Source organism: Panthera pardus, unplaced genomic scaffold (genome assembly GCF_024362965.1).
Source record: "Panthera pardus isolate Hobbes unplaced genomic scaffold, ASM2436296v1 HiC_scaffold_2, whole genome shotgun sequence".
Classification (NCBI taxonomy): domain Eukaryota; kingdom Metazoa; phylum Chordata; class Mammalia; order Carnivora; family Felidae; genus Panthera; species Panthera pardus.
The window spans coordinates 110,275,353-110,301,195 of record NW_026526765.1 but is presented as its reverse complement, the minus strand read 5'-3'; the positions used below and the strand labels follow the sequence as shown (position 1 = coordinate 110,301,195).

The 25,843-nt window shown below is 36.5% G+C and overlaps 1 protein-coding gene and 1 long non-coding RNA gene across 5 annotated transcripts in view; both read right to left on the bottom strand.

Annotated features, from left to right (window-relative positions):
* ELOVL7 (ELOVL fatty acid elongase 7) overlaps positions 1-25,843 on the bottom strand; it is a 73,659-nt gene that overhangs the window by 5,632 nt on the left and 42,184 nt on the right. For 2 of the 4 annotated variants that reach the window (XM_019414308.2, XM_019414307.2), the window contains exons 2-6: positions 22,162-22,259; positions 13,195-13,385; positions 9,579-9,659; positions 8,664-8,720; positions 6,193-6,298 (exon numbers count right to left, since the gene is read on the bottom strand). In XM_019414308.2, the coding sequence (XP_019269853.1) occupies positions 6,193-6,298; positions 8,664-8,720; positions 9,579-9,659; positions 13,195-13,385; positions 22,162-22,225 (499 nt within the window). In that variant the 5' untranslated portion in view covers positions 22,226-22,259. Of the gene's footprint in view, positions 1-6,192; positions 6,299-8,663; positions 8,721-9,578; positions 9,660-13,194; positions 13,386-22,161; positions 22,279-25,843 lie in introns of those variants that run through there. The other 2 variants (XM_019414309.2, XM_053907340.1) reach the window with 2 other exon arrangements.
* LOC109246366 (uncharacterized) lies at positions 7,436-8,657 on the bottom strand. The gene is made up of 2 exons (XR_002071319.1): positions 7,707-8,657; positions 7,436-7,619 (listed from the first exon to the last, which is right to left on the bottom strand). It is a non-coding gene; the product is annotated as an uncharacterized LOC109246366 (long non-coding RNA).

Sequence of the window (25,843 nt, the reverse complement as noted above, 5' to 3'; positions counted from 1 at the left end):
GTTATTTAAAAATAATTGTTTTTCCAAAATAAACATTTATTAATTGTTAAGTCATCTTTGATTACCGCTTCCATTTGATTATTATCAATTGTGCCTTCTTATCTTGGTTTTCTTCTTCTAACCACTATATCTCCTACTGGTCCTATTCAAGTTAGAGTTGAAGCAAAAAATCCTTGGAGAACAGAAGCAAAGATCATTTCAATTGTCTTTAGCTGGACCTGTAGTAGTGGAAGGGGTAACAAGGTGATGAGCTGATAGTAGGGGCAAAAAATGAAAAAAAAAACTCTTCCCTGGCATCTTTCCTAAGACGGACCATCTAGAAGAAGCTGCATTCTTTATGTATAGCCTGATTCAGCTTAGTGATGCTGATCTGAGATTTAAATTTTTCTCGAAAATATTCCACTTTCTTTATTCCATTACTCTTTTTTTTTTTTTTTTAGTTTGTTTTCGAGAGAAACAGAGACAGCATGAATGGGGGAGGGGCGGAAAGAAAGAGAGAGAGAGAGATAGAGAATCCCAAGCAGGTTCTGCACTGATAGTGCAGAGCCTCACATGGGGCTTGAACCAACAAACTGTGAGATGACGACCTGAGCCAAAACCAAGAGTCAGACACTTAATCAACTGAGCCATTTATGTGCCCCTATTCCAGTATTATTTAATTCCAGAAATAAAACAAAACCTCACAAATGTGGAACAATTACATTAGAAAAAGGACCAAATTCATAAGCATTATGTATTCCAGAAATTTTAAAGCAAAACAAAAATTGTTGCATAGTAGAAACTAATGACTTAATAATCACTCATAATCAGAGAAATTTTAGATACTTCTGGATACTACCACTGCTAAAGTATTCCTTTAACCTTTTTTAAATAAAATAAATATTTTTGAGTAATTTAAATACTTCCCCCATGCCTCATTTCTGCTATACTATGCTTCATAAACTTTCCCTTACTAAAGTAAATAAAATTTCAGCCAATTCTTTAATTATCATAAATTTCAAGTCAGAAGAAACTGAATTAATGCAGCTTATCAACAACCTCCCACCTTTTATTATTTACATTTAGGTTGGTCTTTTTTCCCAAAATAAACTTGAATAAATAAACTATAGTGGTGTGAAAACACCTTTTCTGAGGTGATTTAAAAATATAATAGTTGTCTATTTCTGATAGGTTAGGAGTCAAGCTGCTTAACAGGCATATGCCAAATACTTCTCAATTCCATTTGTGTCTCCTGATTATACAAACAGACAGGAAACCTATTTCACCTTTGATTAACAATCTACATCAGAGCCTTTCTCATTAAGACACCTCTCCCATTTTTTGTTAGAAGACTATTTTCCACTCAGAATCTTTCACCATTTAAATGTCCTAAAATGAGGATCCCATGGACAGGAATTTAATAAAGCACTAACATAATTAACAGTGTTTAGTAAGGGTTACTCATCAAAATCAGCCATCAAAATTAACTTATTTTCTTGGAAGGCTTTCCTAATAAAGTATTTTCTAAGCTTGCTTTCTTCTTTACAATAGTTTTGAAAAGCTAACATCTCAGAATGAATTACAGTTAGTGCCATCACATTTTATTCCTTTGGATTAGAAAAATAAAGGAATCACCTGGGTAATTATCACAGCTCTCCATATCTCTGGAAGGGAATATGTGCATAATGAATATAAAAACCTGCCAGAGAAACGTTTTATCATATTCCAAAGAAAAGTTGGATTGCTGTTATGCCAGAGAAGTGTACAACAGGCAAACAGGAAATTAAATACTAGATAGAGATCAGCTGTGCTCAAGTTTTTGAAAGAACAGTTTAAACTGAACAGTTTCATTCTAGGAATGAAAGTCAATGCCAAACCACATTTCTGGAAGTATCTCAGCTCTTATCACTGTACTTGTCACTAAGTAGATACAGGTGTACAAGTGTTTACTAGATTCCACATGCAAGACTGAATGGAAATGCCAACTTAGGGAATGTATAAGAGAGAAGAAAGTATTTGCATTTTGTAAAGCAGAAGGGGGATTAAGGTGTGGACAACGAACCCACTACAAAGTGTTCAATGTCCATAAATAGGGTAACATTGAAAAACAGGAATTTCTTTTTTAAAATTTCATTATCAAAAGCAATACTTGTTTAGAAATGGAAGCCTATCAATGGACTCAAAGATACACTTTTTTTAAAAATCTGTGATTTGTTATTTATTTTTTTTTTTAACATTGATTCATTTTTTTGAGGGACAGAGAGAGAGCACAAGCAGGGGAGGGGCAGAGAGAGGGAGAGACACAGAATCCGAAGCAGGCTCTAGGCTCTGAGCTGTCAGCAGAGAGCCCGATGCAGGGCTTGAACTCATGAAATGTGAGATCATGACTTGAGCTGAAGTCGGACGCTTAACCGACAGCCACCCAGGCTCCCCTTCAAAGATACACTTTAGAAAAGGGCTCACCCAAAAAACTGCTAGAACTAATATATGAATTCAGCAAAGTAGCAGGATATAAAACCAATGTACAGAAATCTATGACATTTCTATACACAAATAATGTAGGAGAAGGAGAAATCAAGGAATCGATCTCAATTACAATAGCACCAAAACCATAAAATAACTAGAAATAAACTTAGCTAAAGAGGTAAAAGATCTATACGTTGAAAACTACAGAAAGCTTATGAAAGAAATTGTAGAAGACACAAAGAACTGTAAAAACATTCCACGCTCATGGATTGGAAGAACAAATATTGTTAAAATGTTGATACTACTCAAAGCAATCTACATAGTCAATGCCATCCCTATCAAAAAAAACCCAACATTCTTCACAGTGCTAGAACAAACAATTCCAAAATTTGGATGGAACAAGAAAAGGTCCCAAATAGCCAAAGTAATATTAAAAAAAAGAAAATCAAAGCTGGAGGCATCGTAATTCTGGACTTCAAGCTATATTACAAAGCTATAATCATCAAGACAGTATGGTAATGGCACAAAAACAGAAACACAGATCAAAGGAACAGAACAGAGAAGCTAGAAATGGACCTACAAATGTATGGCTGACTAATCTTTGACAAAGCAGGTAAGAATATCCAATGGAAAAAAGACAGTCTCTTCAGCAAACGGTAGTGGGAAAACTGGACGGCGACATGCAGAAGAATGAATCTGAAACCCTTTTCTTACACCATACACAAAAATAAACTCAAAATGGATAAAAGACCTAAATGTAAGACACAAAACCATCAAAATCCCAGAGGAGAAAACAACCTCTTTGACCTTGGCTGCAGCAACTTCTTACTAGACATGTCTCCAGAGGCAAGGGAAACAAAAGCAAAAATGAACTATTGAGACCTCATCAAGATAAAAAGCTTCTGTACAGCGAAGGAAACAATCAACAAAAGTAAAAGGCAACAGACAGAATGGGAGAAGATATTTGCAAATGACATATCAGATAAAGGGTTAGTATCCAAAATCTATAAAGAATTTATCAAACTCAAATAATCCAGCGAAGAAATGTGCAAAAGACACGAACACACACTTTTTGAAAGAAGATATCCAGATGGCTAACAGACATGTGCAAAGATGTTCAACGTCACTCATCATCAGGGAAATACAAATCAAAACCACAATGAGATACCACCTGACACCTGTCAGCATGGCTAAAATTAACAACTCAGGAAACAACAGATGTTGGCAAGGATGTGGAGAAAGGGGAACACTTACACTGCTGGTGGGAATGCAAACTGGTGCAGCCACTCTGAAAAACAGTATGGAGGTTGCTCAAAAAATTAAAAATAAAACTACCCTATAACCCAGCAATTGTACTACTAGAGGTATTTATCCAAAGGATAAAAAAATGCTAATTCGAAGGGGCACATGCACCCCAATGTTTATAGCAGCACTATCAACAACAGCGCAATTATGGAAAGAGCCCAAATATCCACCAACTAATGAATGGGTAAAGATGTGGTGTGTGTATTTGTGTGTGTGTGTGTGTGTGTGTATGTATATATGTGTATGTGTGTGTATATATATATATATATATATATATATATATATATATATATATATATCACACACCAAAATATTACTTGGCAATCAAAAAGAATGAAATCTTGCCACTTTTAACAACATAGATGGAACTAGAATGTATTATCCTAAAGCGACATAAGTTAGTCAGAGAGAGATAAATATCATATGATTTCACTCATATGTGGAATTTAAGAAACAAAACAGATGAACATAAGAGAAGGGAAGGAAAAATAAAAAGAGAGAGGGAGGCAAACCATAAGAGACTCTTAAATACAGAGAACAAACTGAGGATTGCTGGACAGGTGCTGAGTGGGGAGATAGGATAAATGGGTGATGGACATTAAGGAGGACACTTGTTGGGATGAGCGCTGGGTGTTCTATGTAGGTGATGAATCACTGAATTCTACTCCTGAAATCAGTATTACACTATATGTTAACTAACTTGGATTTAAATAAATTTTTTTAAAAATTCAAAAAAAAATCACTCTAGATAATCTAGGAAAAAAACTGCTCAACTCTGTTCTTCAAATAAAGTCCATTTTCTCCATTATAGAACCAACAGATATTCAATTTAGAAAAAACAGAGAAGGATAAAGGTGGAGAGGGAAACCACTTTTTGTGCACTATTTCTAAATCACTGTATTTTGAGGTACTTCCTCCCAATCTTTTTTAAATTTATATTTATTTTTCAGTGTTGTGATGTAACACTCTAGTCTCAGAGAAGAAATCTGCATAAATAAATTATAAGGGTGTGAAAGAACTTTTGCTAGCATACTTTAAAATAAATACCTATTTCTGATAATTTTGGAGTCAAACTGCTGAAAAGAGAAGATGAGCTAAATGTCCCTTGATACCATCTGAATTTCACAATTATATATACACAAGAATTCATAACCATTTTATTAATGGATGGTATTTTTTAATTTTGGGCCAACACAAATGAAATGTCAATGAAAATCCTATTCAAAGAACTGATATGCATGTGAGAGAAAACAAAAACATATGAAGTTAAGGATAATAATGGAGACTAAGTAATATACCTATCCTTGATTTATGAAATGGACACAGAAGAGACTATCTTATTATAATGAGTTACATTTTTACATACATTATAAGGAAAAACAGTGACTTTCACTTTTTAAAAATCTGTGACACATAAATGCCAGTTTGGGGCAAAGAAATACTTCACATATTGGAAAATCTGATGCCCAAAGGCCATGGTAGAGACAGCCCTCTGGCTTCTTTAGGTTCTGGTATCTCTTTCATGCCACTAGCTTATTCATACCCTCTCCTGTTACAAGATATGCAGATTTTTCCCTATGCCTACAGACTCTAAAACTCAAAGAAGAGTTCCTCAAACGTGGTTTCTCTTTTTAGTCATACAAAGTCAGAATGCATAATAGAGGTGAGCTATTTGCAGAAATTTTAAAGTATTATCTAACTCGAAGAGTTCTTAAATTTAATAAACTCACGTAAATAAATCTCCCAACCAATTTTTGCTAATACGTGTATATCCTTGGGGGTATCATTTATTTAATACTTTATGAGAAGGTAAAATTACTTAATCTGTTTTTTCCGATTCTAGATGTTCAGAAGCATAAAATGAAAACCAAACGAACAAGAATCTGTTTGCCAAGCTTTTGTTTTAAAGTACTTATAACTTGAAAAAATATCAAAATAATATCCTTTAATATGGTGGGATGTTTAACAAAGTTTAGACAACCACAATTTGACACATCTTTACAGAATTGGTAGAGGATGAAATGTGAATGCAAAAAAGACTAGAACTTGAGATCAACATTCTAACTTCCTGGAAACAATTAGGAGTATTTATCTATATATCTATGAAATTAAAGCTTGTACCATTTTTTTTTTTTGTTTTTATTTAGTTAATGACATTTAAAAGAACTATCTGGGGAAAGAGTAAAATCCAAACAAAACAACTAAAGGATATGAGTAGAAGACTATACCTAAAAGTCATGTGTATCTAAAGAGGGGAGGGTGGAGGAGGGATCTAGGTTAAAAGTTTATGTTTCAGGTAATAATGAAAGTCAGAAGTTTGACCAAATTAATTCTTTGATGTTTTGAGTTTCTTCTAAATCACATTTCAGGACAGAATTTGTGTTTACAATATACAAAAATGTAATCGCTCATTACACATGATCCCGAATCTCCCTTGGCTACCTGCAGCAAATTTGACTCCAAACCACCAGGTCCATGGCATGATGGTATGATGGAAGACATGCAGGAAAGTCACTTGGCTATTTTTCTTACGCAGAACAAAAAAGATCTGAAATAATTTTAAAAAAATCAAGTTCATACAAAATCATGCAATGATATATCTACTGTTACAAAAATATTGGCAAAATACAAACTATTTCCCATCATCACTTGCACTGAAAGGGCTGCCTTAGAGAATGCTCACAGAAGCAGCTGATTCTCCAAGGGGTAGCTCAAAAGCTCATTAGTATGAAGGAACTTTGGTGTGATGCCTAGTCATGGGAGAATCAATAAAAAGGTGTTAAAGAAATTGAATGCAGATTTTAAAATAAAAAATGGAAAGTGAAGAACATGGCCAAAGAATATTGAAAGAATTATTATTGGCAGGAAAACATCCACGTGGATTTTGAAGTACATGGGAAAGCAGAGAGTCTCAATTCTTAAGACACATCCTACTAATTTAGATAAGGGATTAAGCAAACTGAAAGAGGACTTGCAACAAATCAAAAGTTAGCACATTATTAGTAGATAAAGATGAAAAGGGAAAAACTTGAGGGGTTTTATAGAAACAGGATGGAGGAAAAAAAAAGTAGCCTAGGAAAAATGAGAAGAGCAGCAAAGGCACCATCCAGATTGAATGCACCCGCGGTTTGCAGAAACTCTACAAACAAAGAGGAGAAAAGGCAGGCAAAAGCAGGGGGAAATTTAAATTCAAGAGCAGAATTAAATGTTCAAAAAATACTGAAAATTCAGAATACCAGTATTGAGTCAGACTTCTAAATACAGGCTAAACAGAGCAGCGCAAAAAAAAGTATCCATAGTAGTATTTGAAAAATGTGGTTCAGGGAAGAACACAGAGGCACCAACAGTTTTTTTGTGGAACGTGGAACTGAGAACATGCAAAGCAGAAAAAAATGAGGCCGAGAAGCATTTGCTTATTATGCACATGGAAGAAGGCAGCATGGTGCAACGGAAAAGCCCCAAACCAGCTATCTGGGACCCTGACCCCAGACAGTAGCAGCATTCCTCCGGGTAAATTACTTACCTTCCTGGCTTCAATTTACTTTCAGATTGAGGGCTCTGAACCAGATTAGTGGTTCTCAACCCTGGCTGTATATGCCAATGTCCAAGAAGCTTTTCAAAAACAGCCATGCCTGGTTTCTAACTATAGACCATCTGGCACCAAATCTCTGGAGGTGGGACCCAGGTTTTTGTTGTTGTTGTTGTTGTTGTTGTTGTTTTCTAATGCAGTTAATCCTCTTGCCTCAGCCTCATGAAGGCTGAGAACCACTGAACTACAGTAGAGGTCTCAAAGTGTGGACCCTAGGCCAACAGCAATAACATCACCTGAGTACTTAAAAGAAATGCAATTCTTGAGGCCAACATAGGACCTAGCAAATCAGAAACTCTAGGGGTGGGGTGCAATAACGTCACCTGAGTACTTAAAACAAATGCAATTCTTGAGGCCAACATAGGACCTAGCAAATGAGAAACTCTAGGGGTGGGGTGCAGGCATCTGTGTTTTTAACAAGCCCTCTAGGCAATTCTAATGCATGCCCAAGTTTGAGAACTACTGTATGCTATGCTCACTAAAGTCCTTTCCAATTCCAACATTATGTGATTGTTCAGGTGAGAAGGTGAAGCATGTTGAGATTTGCTACAAGAAACATATTTGTATGTACTCTGAAGATAGAACACACTTGTCTGTCTTAGACAGACAGAACTGGTTCCAGATAACTAAGACCCACATATCCCAAAGATATGATAAATATCCAGCTTTCCTAAGCTACTCTGAAAACAGAAGTACACAGCATTCTCCTCTCATCATGTACCCTACTCCATGGCACTTGCTTCTCCCAGAGCCCAGTCATCCAAATTCAAAGGATCTTCAAAGGATCTTATGTGGGAAGAGAGAACACCTAGTAAGCATGAACTTCAGAATGGCAGCTGGAGATAGTTTTGATATTACCAAAATTACTGTTACCCCAGGGATGATATCCTAATTTATGTTTAAGAATTATGAAGCATTTATCCTCTTAAAGGAATATGGATGACAGAGTGCTTTGCTTTACACTGGCAGAACCCAAGGTAAAATGTTTTCTGCTCTTTGATTCCTGAGCTTGCTTCCCAAAACACCTGTCATCCATCTCCATAAAGATACACAGTTTTGCAATGTATATGACAGTTACGTGCTTATCCTAATCAGGCAGTAGATACATAAAAAAACCTTTTGGAATTTGCAAAAGACCAGAAAAAAAAAAAAAGCTTATCCTATCTATTCTCTAAAATTACTGATAATAAAAGGTAAGAGATAATAGGAGTTCTGCCTGAAGTACAGAGATAACCAAAGTTATCAGACAACAACTGAACTCTAGCAGTTTATTGCTTCCATTGAGACATCAAACATTTACCAAATGTGGTGACCACATACTCACAGTATCTAATAGCTCAATAAATTTGGAGAAGTAATAAAGCCAACAGGTGCGTACCATCTGCAGAAACACACAAAGATACAAATTTATCTTATTTTTATACAGAGGAAAATTTTATTTTTTTAATTTGGCAAAATACACATAACCAAATTTACCATTTTAACCATTTTTAAGTGTTCAGCTTGGTGGCAGTTAGTACATTCACTTTGTTGCTCAACCAATACCACCATCCATCCAGAGAATTCTTTTCATCTTGCAAAACTGAGACTCTGTACCTGTTAAGTAAGATCTCCCCTCCCACCCATGGGTCCAGAAAACTACCATTTTACTTTCTGTCTCTGAATTGGACTACTCTAGGCACCACATGTAATAGAATCATATGGTATTTATCCTTTCGTGCCTTGATTATTTCACTTAGCATAATGCCCTCAAGGCTCATCCATGTTATAGCATGTGTCAGAATTTCCATCTTTGCTAAGGCTGAATAATATCCCATTGTATGTATATGCCATGTTTTCTTTGTCCATTCATCTGTCCGTGGACATGTTAATAATGCTGCTATGAACAGGGGAGTACAGATACCTGAGTCCCTGTGTTCAATTCTTTTAGGTATACACCCAGAAATGGAATTGCCAGATCATATGGGAATTATATTTTTACTTTTTTTGAGGAACCAGATATGAATTTGTTTTTAAGTCCAGGAAGTTAAAAAACAAAAGTACCAATTTTCATTTAACAGAAAACTACACACCTGATTTCATTTGATTCTTTCTGATAACTTTTAGTTTTCTCTCAATACATATAATCTGATAGATGAGTCATTTACTTCTTCTGAGTTCACATTAAGTGTTAAAAAATAGAATCTCAGAAGTTTTAACATTTAATTTGAGTTACAAGATATTCCAAAGAGAAACTTACCCTCAGCGCTAAAGGTGACTGTGAGTAGTCAACAATTTCACATCGAAATGAATAACCTGTACCCCAGCCAGACATCACAAACTGTAAGAGAGCACATGCATATTAAAGAAGGAAGCATTTGCTCAACAGCTATAATAAAGGTAGTTTTGATTGTGCCTCCTCACCACATTCTCAGCTGAGCCAGCATTCAGGTCAGTGGGAAAGCCAGGCTAGAACAGTTAGAACTAGCAACTCAATTGATAGTCAAAGCAACAAGAATTTTCAAAATTGTACAGTCATCTATTATTTCTATCAACTGTGTTCATATTCAAGTGTCCATTTCTTAGGATGATTATTCTGATATGGTGGAGAATAAAACATTGGGAGTGTTTTGCCTCAACAGCAAATACTGGTAGGTATATGTCAGTATATGTACATGTGTGTACATCTATATATGCCCATTAGCGTATTTGTGTACTCTGAAGGGAATAAGTGGGTCTGAAAACAGTCCTTTCTGGTGATTTCCAGTCTTCTCAATTAGTCAATAAAATACATAGGCAAACCAAGATTCCTCACGGTACTCATAAGAGGGTTGCCATAACTGCATTTTCCTGTCCTTCACTAGTGGGTATAATGTGAAGGGGTAGTCTGTGGGTCTTAAAATCAAGATTGATGAAACACAAGACTCAGAGATCAGTTCATCTTTGGATTCACATAACAAGTAAGAGAGGAAAATGTTATCAGTAAGAGTGCAATTTGGCATGCCTTAATTCCAGCACACCCACTAAGGAATCATAGACTAGTGGTGGGAAGAAAAAGCCTATTGTTGTTATCTGAACCTCAATTCAAAGATTTATATGGACATTCTTTTAGTATGATGGTGGGAAGTTCTTTTAAAACACTATCTGATTCAAATAAAAACTTTAATAAAATTTTAAAAAATGAAACAGTATCTGAAAATGAAAAGCTAAGGGCTCTAATTTTATTTTATTTTTTTTCTAGTATGTTTTTTTTAATATATGAAATTTATTGTCAAATTGGTTTCCATACAACACCCAGTGCTCATCCAAGGGTTCTAATTTTAAATTAATGCACATATAAATGGTTGGCTTAACTTAGTATCCTCACAATATGATCAGCTCATCTCTGACATCCTATTCTCTCAAGTGCCAGCATCTTCTTCTTCAGTATAATAAATGCCTTCTTTTTCAGTATAATGGTTACATCATTTTCTGCCATTAATGCACATTTTAAATTTCTACTTTTAGTTACTATTAAAGCTAAAATGAAAACTTTATCATAAATTAATTTTTAAAGGCAAAAGTTTATGAGGCATTAGCAGAATGATATTTTAATGGTGAAAAACAAAAAGAAACAAAGGAGCTAAAACAACTGTTTAGATTGTGGTGTTCAAAATCATACCATCCTTTTCTGATATCAACTCTGAGCTTAATTCATAAGATATTTAATCTCACTCTTAACTTGGTCAATTATGAAATCTTAAAAAAAAGATTATCTTAAGATTCACAAAAGTATAAGACATATTTTAAGAGTGAGAAAAATAACTTACAAAAACAAGTCAATAAGTTTTTCCTCAAGGGAACAATGGAATGTGGTGCAAAAACAGCTAATTCTGTTGTACAAAATCCTGATGTCAGTGAGTGTCATATTCTCTTCCATTCAGACTATCTTCTAACTGATGCAAGTAAAACTGAAAGTCCACTTACTAAATGGGGATGCTGGCTCTCCACCATACCCTACCCCAAATAAACACTGAGCTGGACAAGAGAAACCCTGTGACATGGGCTCCTGGGTGGTCTTCACCAGTGTCTCTCTATTAATGTCTGACTGGTGCCAAGTAATTAGCACATTCAAAACCATCACTACACGATAAGGCACATGAGATCCTTTAGTCTGGTGTACTTCCCTTTCACCTTGTTCATATTTTCCCTAACATCCCTAGTGGAGGTGTTTCCTCTGTAGACCTAATGCAATTGTGCTACACCCAGTAAACCATGTGTTCAGTGCTCTGGAGATGACATCCTGACCAGCTGTCAAAAGTCTTTGTTTAAAGACAGAGTGAAGCCTAACGCCTTCCTGATATTAAGATTAAGAACATTTTAACAGTCTACAAAACTTCTGACATATATGTCTATATTTCAGGCAATTAAGAAGAATGAGTGATAATGTTCATTTGGCAGGTAATAAACCCAAAATTGGCACATAAGTAACTCTAGTATGAGTGATTAATGGGAGATAGAAACTGCCAAATTCAGATATTTTCAAAACTTCTTTTACATTGCAATTGCTAAAACAGGAAACCAAACCTACTGGCTATAATTTAATTACTTCCTGAGAAATGTATTTGGGGATATCACATTGAATGGCACAATCAGACACAGAGCATAAAGGGACCTGAGAGACAATCTGGTTTAATCCTGACTCTGTAAAACAGGAGAAGTAAGGCCCGGAGAGGTTAAGTAACTTGCTCAAAATGAGGCAGCTGGTTAGTAGCATAACTGGTACTAACTGGTCCCTGGTCTCCTGGCTACTAGGTCACTCTCTTATAGGCTCTACAGGTTATTTCCTATCTCTCATAACCTGGTTAGACCACCTCTATTACTCTTTCCCTTTCAGTTATTCACGATCCGGAAGGGACAGTAAGGTAGCTTGTAGTTAATTTTGGTAATAAAGTAGAAGAAATAGAAGGTAGCAAGGTAAGTCCAGACTGCAGGGAGGCTGGTAATGAGGCTCCAGCAGATTTAAGGTGACTCAATCAGGTGGATTAGCAGCAGGAATCAGGTGGGAGGGATGCATGTGCAGAGGTCATGGTGTCAAGAGGGGCCAGAGGGGTCATGGTTGGCCCTAGAGAGTTCCAGTTCTGTGGAAGCACAGGCTATGCTGCAAAGAAGTAACTAAGGAGTAGAGGATGAGGGAGACAGCCAGTATTAGAAAAGAAGCAAGGAATCACAGAAAAGCAGGTAAGTGAGGAGGTTGTTAATAGCAGAGTGGGTGAGAGAGAAACCATGAGTCTACTCTTGGGTCCTGGAAGATCCTCATCTCTCTTATTAACAAAGTAACAATTAAGGGACAGACTCCCTCAGGTACTGCTTTGTAGGAGTCTAAATTCCCTGTCCCTACAAGGCCCATCTAAATCGAACCTAAACAGTCTACGATCTTACAGCTCGTCAGAGCTTCCTACCATGGTGATGGTAACTCATTACAGAGTCAGGATGAGCTCCTGATGTCAGACAGACCTGGATTCAAATATTGGTCCTCCACTAATACTACAGTAGCTATGCTACTTTGAGTAAGTTACTTAATTTCTCCATGTATGAGTTTCCTGAAAACTAACACGTATGGATTCATTCAATCATCTATTAAGGCTAAGTATGTGCAAGTCCCCAAACTTAATGTTAATTTTTCTCACTACTTGTGAGGTAGAGTATATTGAGATCCTCTATACCCAGTCTATACATAACAATTTTTTTTGGCAAATACCTGCTCTAGTGAGCTAAATTCTAAAATTCCTTAAATCTCAAAGAGTCATCACTATAATTATAACAAGACATATAATGACAGAAAAACAGGAAGACTCAGGCAAAATTCTCCCATTAGGAATACTGAAGACACTTGCCTCATAACACATATACATAGAAAACAGCACTATGGAAAAATTGTACGTTATCATCGCTTTCTTGAGTTCAAAGGGTTTTCGATTCTCCATGAGCTTTGGTCCTAGAGAAGTGACAAAATAGACATAGAATCCCAGGATGATGGTTTGTGGCAGAGGTGAGGACATGAGGAGCCAGTCTTCAACTCTTGGATCTAAAAACAAAATGCAAGTGCACATTCATTGAGCCAAGAAATAACTGACAGCAACCAGCATTTCTTAAACAAGCACCTAGATCCTAATGTTGACAGTAGACTATTTGGTCAATGATCACTACTGTCTATGGAAGCCTAAGAGTAAGGGCTAGGAGTAGGGCTCCTACTGAAGAGTAAAAAGAGTAGGGCTGTTACCACCACAGGCCTCAAAGGACAAAGGGAGGCAGGTAGTGGTTACCAGAACCCAGGAGTCAAATGGACAAGCCCTCCAGGAGAGGAGCTGTGACCTTCAGTGGAGGGAATGGGCCAGCATAAGGCAACAATGGAAGTGACTGGGGAATTAACATCTCAATACCACTCTCCTCTCTCTCTCTTTCTAGTTTCCTGGGGTTCTCCATTGGTTGAAACCAACCAGAACCAGATGGTAGGAGAGTAAGCCTGTGGATATAGTCTACTGTGTTCCTCACGGTCCAGCACAGGATACAGAGTAGATCTGGGGAACAGAGGACATGCAGCAAAGTTCCACCATCCATCTATAACCACTAGCAACATTTTAGAGTTTCTCCACCCAGATATTCTTTTATATATAAAAATATGTTTCTGTTTGCTGTTTCTTGACTTTCTTCTTTCCCCAAGGAAACTGGGACATTTCCATATATTCTGTATCACAGAATCAGAGAACTGAAAGGGACCTTAGCGTTAACTACTTAAAGTGTGGGACTAGGTGTCCAAAATAGGCTTGCTAACCTGACATTTGCGGGGGGGGGGGGGGGGGGGAGGGAACTATATTGGCCTCATAACCATGTAAAGAGAAATTCACCTGGTCACTGCTCATTCTAGACCAGGAGAATTAGATCAGTTAAAAATTGCAACTTGAGGGGCACCTGGGTGTCTCAATCAGTTATGCATCAGAATCCTGACTTTGGCTCAGGTCATAATCTCACAGTTTCTAAGATCGAGCCCCACACTGGGCTCTATGCTGACAGCATGGAGCCTGCCTGGGATTCTCTCTCTCCCTCTCTCTTTGCCCTTCTCCCACTCATGTGCTCTCTCTCTCAAAATAAATAAACATTTTTTTTAAAACACTGCAACTCAAGATAAAATGTGCTTTGAAGATGAAAAGTTCAGCACAGGGAATATAGTTAATAATGTTGTAATGGTGACAGATGGTACCCACTCTTATCATGGTGAGTGTAGAGTAATGTAAAGAACTGCTGAATTAATATCCTGTATATCTAAAACTAATATAACAGTGTATGTCAATTATACTTCAATAATGAAATTTTTTAAAAGCATTTGAGAAAAAAATATATATGCCAAATCAACAGTGGACTTGCAAAAATAACAGGTATTCCTGAACAGGAGAAAAACAGAAAAATATTCAAATAGATCATAAAATATTTTTCTGAAAAAATGAAAATCAAAACTAATCTTTATGTCAAAATACTTACCATGTATCAGGAAGTAAATACTAATGAATAAACAAATACAGATGTATGTACAGTTCTTGTATTGCAAGGATAAACAAAATTTCTATAAGCATGAAGAAAGAAGCAACAAATCTTAAAATGAAAAAATGTCAGACTTGTCCCACAAGTTTCTTAACACCAATTGACCACAAAAAAAGGATCAATATATATAGACTGATAGAAAAATTGATATAATCTAAGCATTCTTAATATATTTAAAATGTTGTTCAAGTAGAAAAGGAAAAAAAACATTAAAGTCAAACTTATTATTATTTATAATATGAGCTATTATTACAGGATAAATAATTTGAGTAATTATTTTAATGCATCAAGTATAAAAAGTGACCAAACTAGCAGTTAAAAATACCTTAAAAGGGGCACCTGGGTGGCTCAGTCTGTTGACCGTCTGACTTCAGCTCAGGTCATGATCTAACACGGCTTGTGAGTTCGAGCCCCACATCGGGCTCTGTGCTGACAGCTCAGAGCCTGGAGCCTGCTTCAGAATCTGTGTGTGTGTGTGTGTGTCTTTCTGCCCCTCCCCTGCTCATACTCTGTCTCTCTTTCTCAAAAATAAATAAACATTTAAAAAGGATACTCTTATGAGATAATTGGGAAAATATAAATACTGGTTGAATTCTTGATGATGATGATGTTTTATTTCAATGTAATTATAGTATTACGGCTATATTTTGATGTCTAAAAATATTTTTATTTTTTTAATATTTTCTAAAGTTTATTTATTTATTTTGAGAGAGAGAGAGAGGGAGGGAGGGATGGGGCAGAAATACAGAGGGAAAGAGAGAATCCCAAGCAGGCACCACACTGTCCACACACAGCCAGATGTAGGGCTAGATCTCACCAACCATGAGATCATGACTTAAGATGAAATCAAGAGTTGGACACTTAACCAACTGAGCCACACAGGCACCCCTGAAAATATTTTTTTATTTATTAAAAAAAATTTTTTTAATGTTAATTTATTTTTGAGGTGGGGAAGGGCAGAGAGAGAGAGAAGGGGAGACACAGAATCCGAAGCAGGCTCCAGGCTCTGAGCTTTCAGCACAGAGCCTGACATGGGGCTTGGACTCATGAACTGTGAGATCATGACCTGAGCCAAAACCAAGAGTCAGGCACTTAACCAACTGAGCCACCCAGGCACCCCTAGAACATTTCTATGGAGACCTCCAAAGGCACCTGGATATTTGGATCTGGAATTAGGAGAGAGATCTGGGCTAAGGATGTACTATTGGGGGTCATTATCACATAAAAGATGAACAATAGAGCCATGCAAGTGGCTGAGGAAAGAGCATAGAGTAAGAAGCCTGAGTGATTCAAGTCAGAATCTTCAGGACTCAATCTTCACAGAGGAATGGTACATGAGAAAACTATAAAAAAGAATGAGGAGTGGCCAGAGAGGCAGAAGGAGAACCAGAGAAGTAGGCTATCTGGAGGCCAAGTGAAGAGTTAATCTTTGAAAGGAGTCAAAGGATAAAATGAAGCAGAGAGACAAAGTAAAATGTAGACTGAAAAGTGATACTGGATTTAATAAAAGGAAGTCACTGATGCTCTCAGCAGGAACAATTTCAGTCAAGTATCCTACACAAGATAGAAATTCAACAAAAGTTTGCTGAAAGACATTCATAAAAACACAAAGTTCTTAAAATTAAAATCTTAAATTAAATCTTAAAGTTCTTAAAATTAAAATTAAAATCACTGATGTGCTGTGTTAGTGTGTTAGCATGTTGTTGCTTCTGTTAGTGACCATCCTTCTCTTCAACAAGTTCCCCAAACATCTGTAAACGGCCATGAGGAATGCTAGCCACAGGCCTGTAACTCACCAGGGAAGTCTCCATAAATAAAAGTTGTCACACAAATGGGGACTTAACGGACAGAATCAGAACTGCTCAAACTTTGTTGAATTTTTCCTGTCGGTGGATAATCCGAAGCTTAGAGGAGCATTGTAAGCCACAGGAATATGTCTAGTTTTTATCTCCAATGAAATAAAGACTGAAAACTAGTACCAAAGAAGACCACTGGTAGGATATTAATATTATCGCCTTTGGATGGTAACAGTATGGATGATTTTCACTTTTTGCCTTTTTCTTTAAGCCATTTAAAATGTTTCTGTTCTTAAAAGACATCGTAGGCATGACTGAAAACTAGGGTTTTTTGTGTGTCGGTAAAGGAATTCCTGAACTAAAGATATATTTTATTTTATTCTTTTATTGACACATCAGGGGGAAAAATATCAAATGACATCATCTTTCTGTTTTCCTTTGGTAGCAGTAGAAAGAAAACAAGGCAGGAAAAGCATGCTGGGCTGGCTCAGGAAGCAGGAAAAAAAAAACACTTTAAAATGGATAATTTTTTCCTGTAATTTAACATTTTAATCATATACCTTCTATCAAAATCCTATGTGTAACTTTCACATTTTGTAAATTTAAAAATACCATTGTATCTTTTAACAAAAACTAGCTAATTTCATGCTATGTTCATAAGACAATATACCAAGTTTGGGGGCTTTAAAATCCTATTTTTAGTGAGCTTTGGAGTCAGCGGGCCTGGGTTCTGACCCTGGGCTCTCCCACTGACTCGTGTGATCCTGGGCCACTGATATCACTTTTCCGCGCTTACTTCCCTCATATGTGAATTGGGCATAAAGCAACATGTAACTCATAGGGGATTTAGTGAGTATGTAAAGAGCCTATGTGTAGAGAGCCTGGCACAACATAAGGGCTCAGTAATTATGCATTGCTATTATTACAACACATATCAATTCTGTCAGCATAGCAGAATCACCTCTGCAGGATTTAAAAATCAAATCGTCAAAAAAATGGCCCTGACCGAACTGCATCAGAATCCTAGGGCATGGGTCCCAGGCATCCATAAGCTGCTGAGGTGACCATTATGAACTGTCAGAGTTAAGAACCAAGGGTTCAGGAGCACCTGGGTGGCTCAGTCAGTTGGGCATCCAACTTCGGCTGAGGTCATGATCTCATAGCTTGTGAGTTTGAGCCCCACATCAGGCTCTGTGCTGACAGCTCAGAGCCTGGAGTCTGCTTCTGATTCTGTGTCTCCTTCTCTCTCTGCCCCTCCTCTGCTCACACTCTGTGTCTGTCTCTCCCTCAAAAATAAACAAACACACAAAAAAGAACCAAAGGTTTAGTGCTTCTTTCACCTACACCTAGGGCCTCAGCATCCCTTACTACGTGCTCTGTAGTGGTCTTTTATGTGGTTTCCCTGCCCTGGATCCAATTTGCTACATCTTGTCTTCCATACAACTGCCAAGTTCACTTTCTAAAAGTACAGCTCTGTTCAGATTATTCCTCTGCTTCAATCAGCTCTCCCTACTGAGCAAATAAAAGTCAAAGTCTTTAACATGATGTTCATGACTCTGGTTATTGTTAACACTGACAACTGTTCATTTTTCCTGCCTTCTTTCTCAACGATGGTTATACCTTTCTAGATAGGAAGCCCACGTCCCTGTGAGGTAGGGGCTCCCCACGACAAGATGTCTATAAATCACGTACAGATGGTGACTTGTTTAGGGAGTTGTAGAGGGGACTGCTTGATGACATTTAAAGGCTGTGATCAGACTAAATTTAAAGTCTATGATAAAGACTCACTCTGTGATCCCACAAATTATAAAAGGTTCAGGGGTGAAGTGAACTCTGTTTTCCCCACAGACAAGAGGCTGAGGGGAAGAGTGTTTCATGTACCTTCTATTTGGCATCAGGGCTGGATTTAAGTGTCATAAGTAAAGAGAGCCAAGATGAAATAAGAGGATAGGAAGGCAGGTTGTCTGAAATCCATACCCCAGTGGTTATCGCAGTTCTGACTTATTGCTAGGCTAACAATATTTTTTCAAAGAGTGTTCCAGAGAGAGAGAGTACAGGGAAAGTAGAAGTGCCACATACATAGAATTTTAATGAGCTTTTCCATCAACTACTTGTAAGAGAGTATTCTCTTCTTAAGTAGCATGTACTAGCTCAAGTACACCCTTTAAAATTCAAAGCACCAACAAGATGAAGAAGTTGGAAGGAAAAGCAAACATGTGCCTCCAGCACGTAGTGAAATACTAAAGGTTCCGAATGGCAGCAACCTTGTTCATACTCCGTCTTCTTGTAAAAAGATCATAACTAGGTTTGAAAAGCCATTGTTACTAACAAAACACAAGGAAAGTTACTTCTAAAACATTAAAAAGTTTCCGTTTTTCTACAGTCCAAAACGCTACTAGAACATTATTTCAAAATTTGACATTTCATATCTAAGAATCACCATAAATCCTCTTAGAGCTTAGTGTTAATTAAGTCATATTTAAATCTGTAGCTGTGGAATTTTCCACATGAAATAACTATGCAGTATCACCACTTCCCTAGCAATCAGAAAACCAAAGAATAACAGTAGGTTTCCCGAATGCTACTCAGGAATAGGGCCAATGCCAAGAATACATTTGAAATTCTTGGCCCTTGATCATGGGTTCAGACCTTCCCAGGGCAAGCAAAGTAAAACTGGACTGAGATGGCCAGGAGTGATTTCTAATGGCTCTCTGAGATCAATATCACACTAAGCAGAAGCAAAAACCTCTCCTGTTACACCTGATAGTGTTCTCACAAAGTTGTAAATCTAACACAAAACATTTTAACCCTCTAGTCCCTGAGTTAAAAAAATAGGAAGAGATATTTGAAAAAAGCATATGCTACATTAAAAGTATTTTCAGAGGAAAGTAGTCTTTCCGTCATCTGTAACACCACCACCATTTATGCTGAGATACTTCCTAAGTAACAGAGCACTTTCATGTATATTGTCTGGTAGCTCATAGGTACCATTCTCACCTCTGTTTTGCTAAAAAAGAAACATCTATTTAACACAGACAATCATTTGTTCAAGACCACCTAGCCTGTCCATTGAAGTAGAACTTAAATCTAGGTCTTCTCATTATACATCCCTAAATCCTCTCTCCTCTCTCCCTAACCACTTCCAGCCCTTTATCATTCTTCATTTTCATATTACTTTATTATTACATATTACTCATATCCTTTATTCTCATATTACTCGGCTTTTCAATGTAAGTATTCCTAATAAAAAAGAGTCATTCCGGGGAGCCTGGGTGGCTCAGTCGGTTGAGCTTCGGCTCAGGTCAGCCGACTTCGGCTCAGGTCATGATCTCACGGTCCGTGAGTTCGAGCCCCGCATCGGGTTCTGTGATGACAGCTCAGAGCCTGGAGCCTGCTTTGGATTCTGTGTTTCCCTCTCTCTCCGACCCTCCCCTGTTCATGCTCTGTCTCTCTCTGTCTCAAAAATAAACATTAAAAAAAAAAAAAGAGTCATTCCATGGATAAAAGTGGAAGTGGAATTCAGAAGCAGTTCATTTAAAAACATTTTATACTTCTAGCAGTATACAGGTATTAGTCATTATCTAAATTGATTTGGCTCTTGAGTTAGGATATTGATTATCTGAATCTCTTGAGCTCTTGCATTTGGTATAGTGAATAGCAAGACTTGGATAGCAAGAAACTTGTGCTTCCAGATGGGTCCATTTCAAAAAATATACCCAAATCTATTTGGCTCCCAAGTTCAAATCATGAGATTTTGGGTAGCAAGGTACACCTTTATTTTGAAAAGCAATGAAAATATTAATATTTTTAAAAATATAAAACAAATAAAAGTGAAAGCCATTAGAACGAGACAAAAAATTAGAACTTAAATACTGAATGTATGAGAACTACTGTAAATTTTCAGAGAAGCATAACCTCTCAAGAAATCTGTGTGTTCTCAAAATCATTATATTCACTGAAAAACTAAAGAAAAAAAAGGGAGAAATATGGAAATAATCATTCTCCATCCCCCTGCCAGATTGAAGCTGCTCTATTTATAGGATACTAAAAAAACCCTTGGCGTTCTTCAAGGGCAAATCTGTTGAGACCTTTTTTAGTGAAATAAAATTGGTCTTTAGCAGTCTCCTGAGAAAGATGGCAACCATGAGACAGTGTATCTTTGCTGAAATCCGCATGAATTAGAAAATAATTCCACTTGCGCTAAATGCCAAGAGGTCACACTTTTTCTTCCTGCATTTGATGAACATGTGATTTCTGGATAAGGAAGAACTAATCTAAAGTAGTGATGGTGGTGAATACGTGTAAAATAATTCAAATGTGAAATACCAGAATACCAATCAAAATCAGAAAACAAAAGTTCTAGTCTTTTCTGCCAACAACTAACCACAGTCTCAGGAAGGTCATATCTCTGAGCTTCAGTGTCTTACATTCTAATGTGAGGAGTTAGTTCTTTGAAGAAGCCTAGGTCCAACTCAGCTCTACCACACTCCGATTGCTTGTTTACTTAAAAGTTGTTTTGCCTTTGTTATATTTTTTAAATGCTTTGTGATGGTTATAAAAGCAACACACATTTGTGCGGTATAAAACATAGATAAGTAGGGGTATCTGGGTGGCTCAGTTGGTTAAGCATCCGACTTTCGGTTTCAACTCAGGTCATGATCTTGCAGTTTTGTGAGTTCAAGCCCTGCATCAGGCTCTGCACTGGCAGCGCGGGGAGCCTGCTTGGGATTCTATTTCCCTCTCTCTCTGTCCCTCTCCCACTCTGTCTCTCTCAAAATAAATAAACTTTAAAAATAAATAAATAAAACGTAGATAAGTAAATAGAAACTACCCATAATCCCATCACACAGAAACAAGTGTTCTCACAAAAGAAATGTACTGATGTTTTATAACCTGTTTTTCATTTAACATATTTAAACTTGAATTGGCACTAAACGTTCTTCTGGAACATTGATTTTTATTTTTTAAAATGTGCAAAATAAGAAGGCAGACACTTCAGTATTACTCAGAGATTGCCCTATGAAAATTCCCTGCCCTTTCTGATACATCCCTGAGGGTGCAGGCCCTCCCATTCAAGATTTATCATTAATGGCATTAAGTGCTATTTCCCTTAGGAGCATTAGGGCAGAATCAAGCTAAGAGCACTGTGCCTCAAAAATCAGTTTTAATGATTACTGAGTTGGAATGTACCATCATTTATTAACCAATTTCTTTCACTGAATATTAAAGCTATTTTCATTGTTATAAACATTATTATAAATAAACATCTGTGTAGCTCTTTGTACATATTTGTAATGAGAACAGTGACACTTCCGTTTCATTAACTAGTAATAAAAATCAATATCTGAAGCGTCTACAAGGGAGTATTAAGTTGTAGTCTCTCATTCTGTTTCACTAAAATCCTATGAAATATAGGAATCTGATATGAAAAGGAAAGATGTTCCTTAAGTAGGAAATTTGGTTACTTACCAGCATCTTTGATCCAATTATCATAAAGACGCACAGTCCTCGAAGTAAGATCACTGAAGGCCATTTTCCACAGGATTTACTGGCTCTTACAATGGGTTCTTCAGTAAAATAAAAGAGAAATGAGTTTATGATCTATAAATGCAAATTAAGCCAAATTCTAATATAACAATATTATAAATGCTAAATATTTAATAGGAATACTTGGCAAAAAAACAAACTTGTACTGAGGGTAAATGCATTAGTGAATCACATTAAACCCTGATACAGTGGCAAACATTTAAGATTTTTCACCATTATAAGAACAATGCTTACTTTGCTGAAAAAGGCTGACATTCTAGGTAAAAGACATAAAAGGAGTAAATGATTCTAAGAACTTTCATAAGCGTATCTCCCTTTTATTGAAACCACACAGATCAGAAAAGGACTGTACCTCCCATGGCAATTCTGAAATAAAAACCTAGTAGAAGAAAGTCAAGAAGATATACAAACCTTCAGAGAAGCTACTCTGATCCAAAACTTACAGCTGATGTTCAGGCATAATAAGGTCTTCTATATGCAAGTCTTTACAATTTAAGTGGAATACAGGTAGAAAGAGGAAGGAAAGAAGATCCACAACAACCAAGGAAAAGCTGCCTCCTTTATCTTGACAGAAAGATAAGAATAGTTGGAAAAAAAGTCTTCTGGAAAGGAAGGAAGGAAGGAAGGAAGGAAGGAAGGAAGGAAGAGAGAGAGAAAGAAAGAAATAAAGAAAGAAAGAAAGAAAGAGAAAGAGAAGAAAAGAAAAGAAAAGAAAAGAAAAGAAAAGAAAAGAAAAGAAAGAAAAGAAAAGAAAAAAGAAAGGGATAAGTGATGGGAAACTAGCTCTATTATGTATTAAAAGATATTCTAAATCTTTAATAATTAAAGTGTGACACTGGCACATGAAGAAGCAAACCAATGGAACAGAGCAGAACATCCAAGAATACATCAAATACCGTTAAGAATTTAGAACGGTATTTTGTAAATACTCAGATGTACACTTTCCCACATTTTAACTTCTCTATAATTAGCATACATCTTACAAGTGGATGGTGTGTTATCAAATGAACAGTGTATTTGATTCAAAGTCATAAAGTGGGAAAATAAAATAGCTCTGGAGATGGATGGTGGTGACAGTTGCACAACAATGTAACTGTACTTAATGCCACTGAACTTTACACTTAAAAATGGTTAAAATGGTAAATTTTACATTATGTAAATTTTATCATGATAAAAAAAGAAATCCTTTATGCCTGCAACAGGAAAATTCAAACTTTCTTCTAGCATTCTGAAATAAATCCATTTTAGAATATATATATACATATATACACAAAATATATAAATATATAGACAAATATATTACAAATACAAAATATATAAATATATTTTAAGACATATGGTATATGATAATGGTAGCATCTCAAACCAATGGGCACTGAATTGCCAGCAGTTCTTCAAAAAATGGTGTGATAAGACCACCTGGGTGGATGAGTGGGTTAAGCGTCCGACTTCGGTTCAGGTCTAATCTTGCAGTTCACAAGTTCAAGCCCCACATCAGGCTCTGTGCTGACAGCTCCCAGCCTAAAGCCTGCTTCAGATTCTGTGTGTGTGTCTCTCTCTCTGCCCCTCCGCTGCTCATGCTGTCTCTCTCTCCCTCTCTCTCAAAAATAAATAAAACCATTTTTTAAAATGGTGTGATAGAACTAGATGGCCATCTAGAAAAAAACTGAGTCCAAACATTATACTATAAACCAAGATAAACTCCAAGTAGATCAAAGATTTAAATAAGAAAAACAGAACCATGAAAGTACTAGATGGCAAAAAAAGAACACTTTTCTCACCTTGGAGTGGGAAAGGAGTTTCTAACTTTGACTTAAAATCCAAAAGATATAAGAGAAGACTAACAAATTTAGCCACATGAAAATCAAGAGGAAAAAAGTAAAAAGTAAAAAATGGCCAACAGGAAAAAAATATGTCCAGTTCATACACAAATGCTACTCTCCTTAATAAAGAGTTCCAAGAAATTGATAAGAAAAAGACCTAGAAGTCAAGAAAAACATGGGCAAATTTCATTGGAAAAGAAATACAAATGGCTCTTAAACATATGAAAACTCGTTTAATTTTAATCAGATAAGAAATCTACAATATTTTATTATAGCGGATGGAACAAAGTCCAAACATTTTTATCAATCAGATTGGCCAAAATCCAAAAATGTGTTGACAGGACTGTGGCAAACTCATACAGTGCTGGTCGGAGTGCAAATGAGCATAACCCTTAGTAATGGCAATTTGGCACTAACTATAAATGTGTATCTTTTATCCTAGCAATGCTACTCCTAGAAACTCATCCTACAGATACACATGCACATGTACAGAATGACATATATTCAAGGTTATTCATTGCATCAGTTAGTAACAGCAAAAGACTAGAAACAAGCCAAGTGTCTATTAAAAGCGGACTGGTTAATAAATCATAATGCATCTAAACCATGAAATATTATGCTATTGTAAGTAAGAATGAGGAAGTGCTCCATGTACTGATATGGAAAGATATCCAAGATAAATGTCTATGTGAAAAAAAGCAAAGGAAGGTACATAATTTTTAAATGACTAACTTTTACATTAAAAAGGAAGGAAGGAATGAGAATACAAGTTTGCATTTATTTATTTTAGCACAAAACAGACTGTAAAAAGATATCCATGGGTAAGGGAATGGTACAAACTGGGGTGCAGGGATAGTAGGTAGATCTCATACTGTAGTTTTAAACTAATGTTAATATATTACTTATCCAAAAATAAAGAATTGAAATATTTTAAAGGAAAAAAAAAGAATAGGATCAGCCATATCTTTGCTGGGACATTACTACTTAAACATCCACACACAAATGCACATATACACCAAAGAGAGATTTTTATCTTACTTCCTCAAGGGTTCGTCCCCTCCAGAGGATCTCTCCAAGTTCAGGGAAGTATCTCAGCCTGGCTTTGACACATTCTGTCTCCTTGAGCTGAATTCAGACTCAAGATTGGCTGTGGTGATGCCAGAGTCTTGCTGGAGTCAGCCTGGACTCTTGCTTTCCTATGGATCGTTTCCATAATGAAGGTATGATGTGGGGCCAGGAGCAGGGGCTCTAGGGTCACAAAAGGCTTGGTTTGAATCCCACCACTTAATAGCTGTGTGATTCTGGGCAAACTGAAAGCTCAATGTCCTAATCTGTAATATGGTGATTCTACAACCTGCCAAGATAAACTAACTCAGAGTTAGTTTTGAGGACCATACGAGATTATGCCTTTTTGTTAAGTTTAGAGCACAGAATCTGATAAAGAATAAACATTTAATCAAAGTCAGACATCATTGCTTGCAGAGATAAGTTGTCCCTTATCTGGCCAAACTCACTATCTATTAGAGTTGAATGTCATTTTATACGATAAATCTAGAGAAAACTCTACTACTTTCATTTTAAAAGCTGGTATGTCACAGATTATAATGCTTCTTCCCTTGATGTTTTCCAACTGTTTTGGTAAGAGTGTATCAGATCATGCTAAAAGCTACCTGCCTGTCCACCTTAACCACCGATAAAACAGACCTCAAGCTATTATTCTCATGATTAAGTGCCCAAATGATGCTGTCTAAATTACTCAAAACCAGAGTAAAAGATTCTAA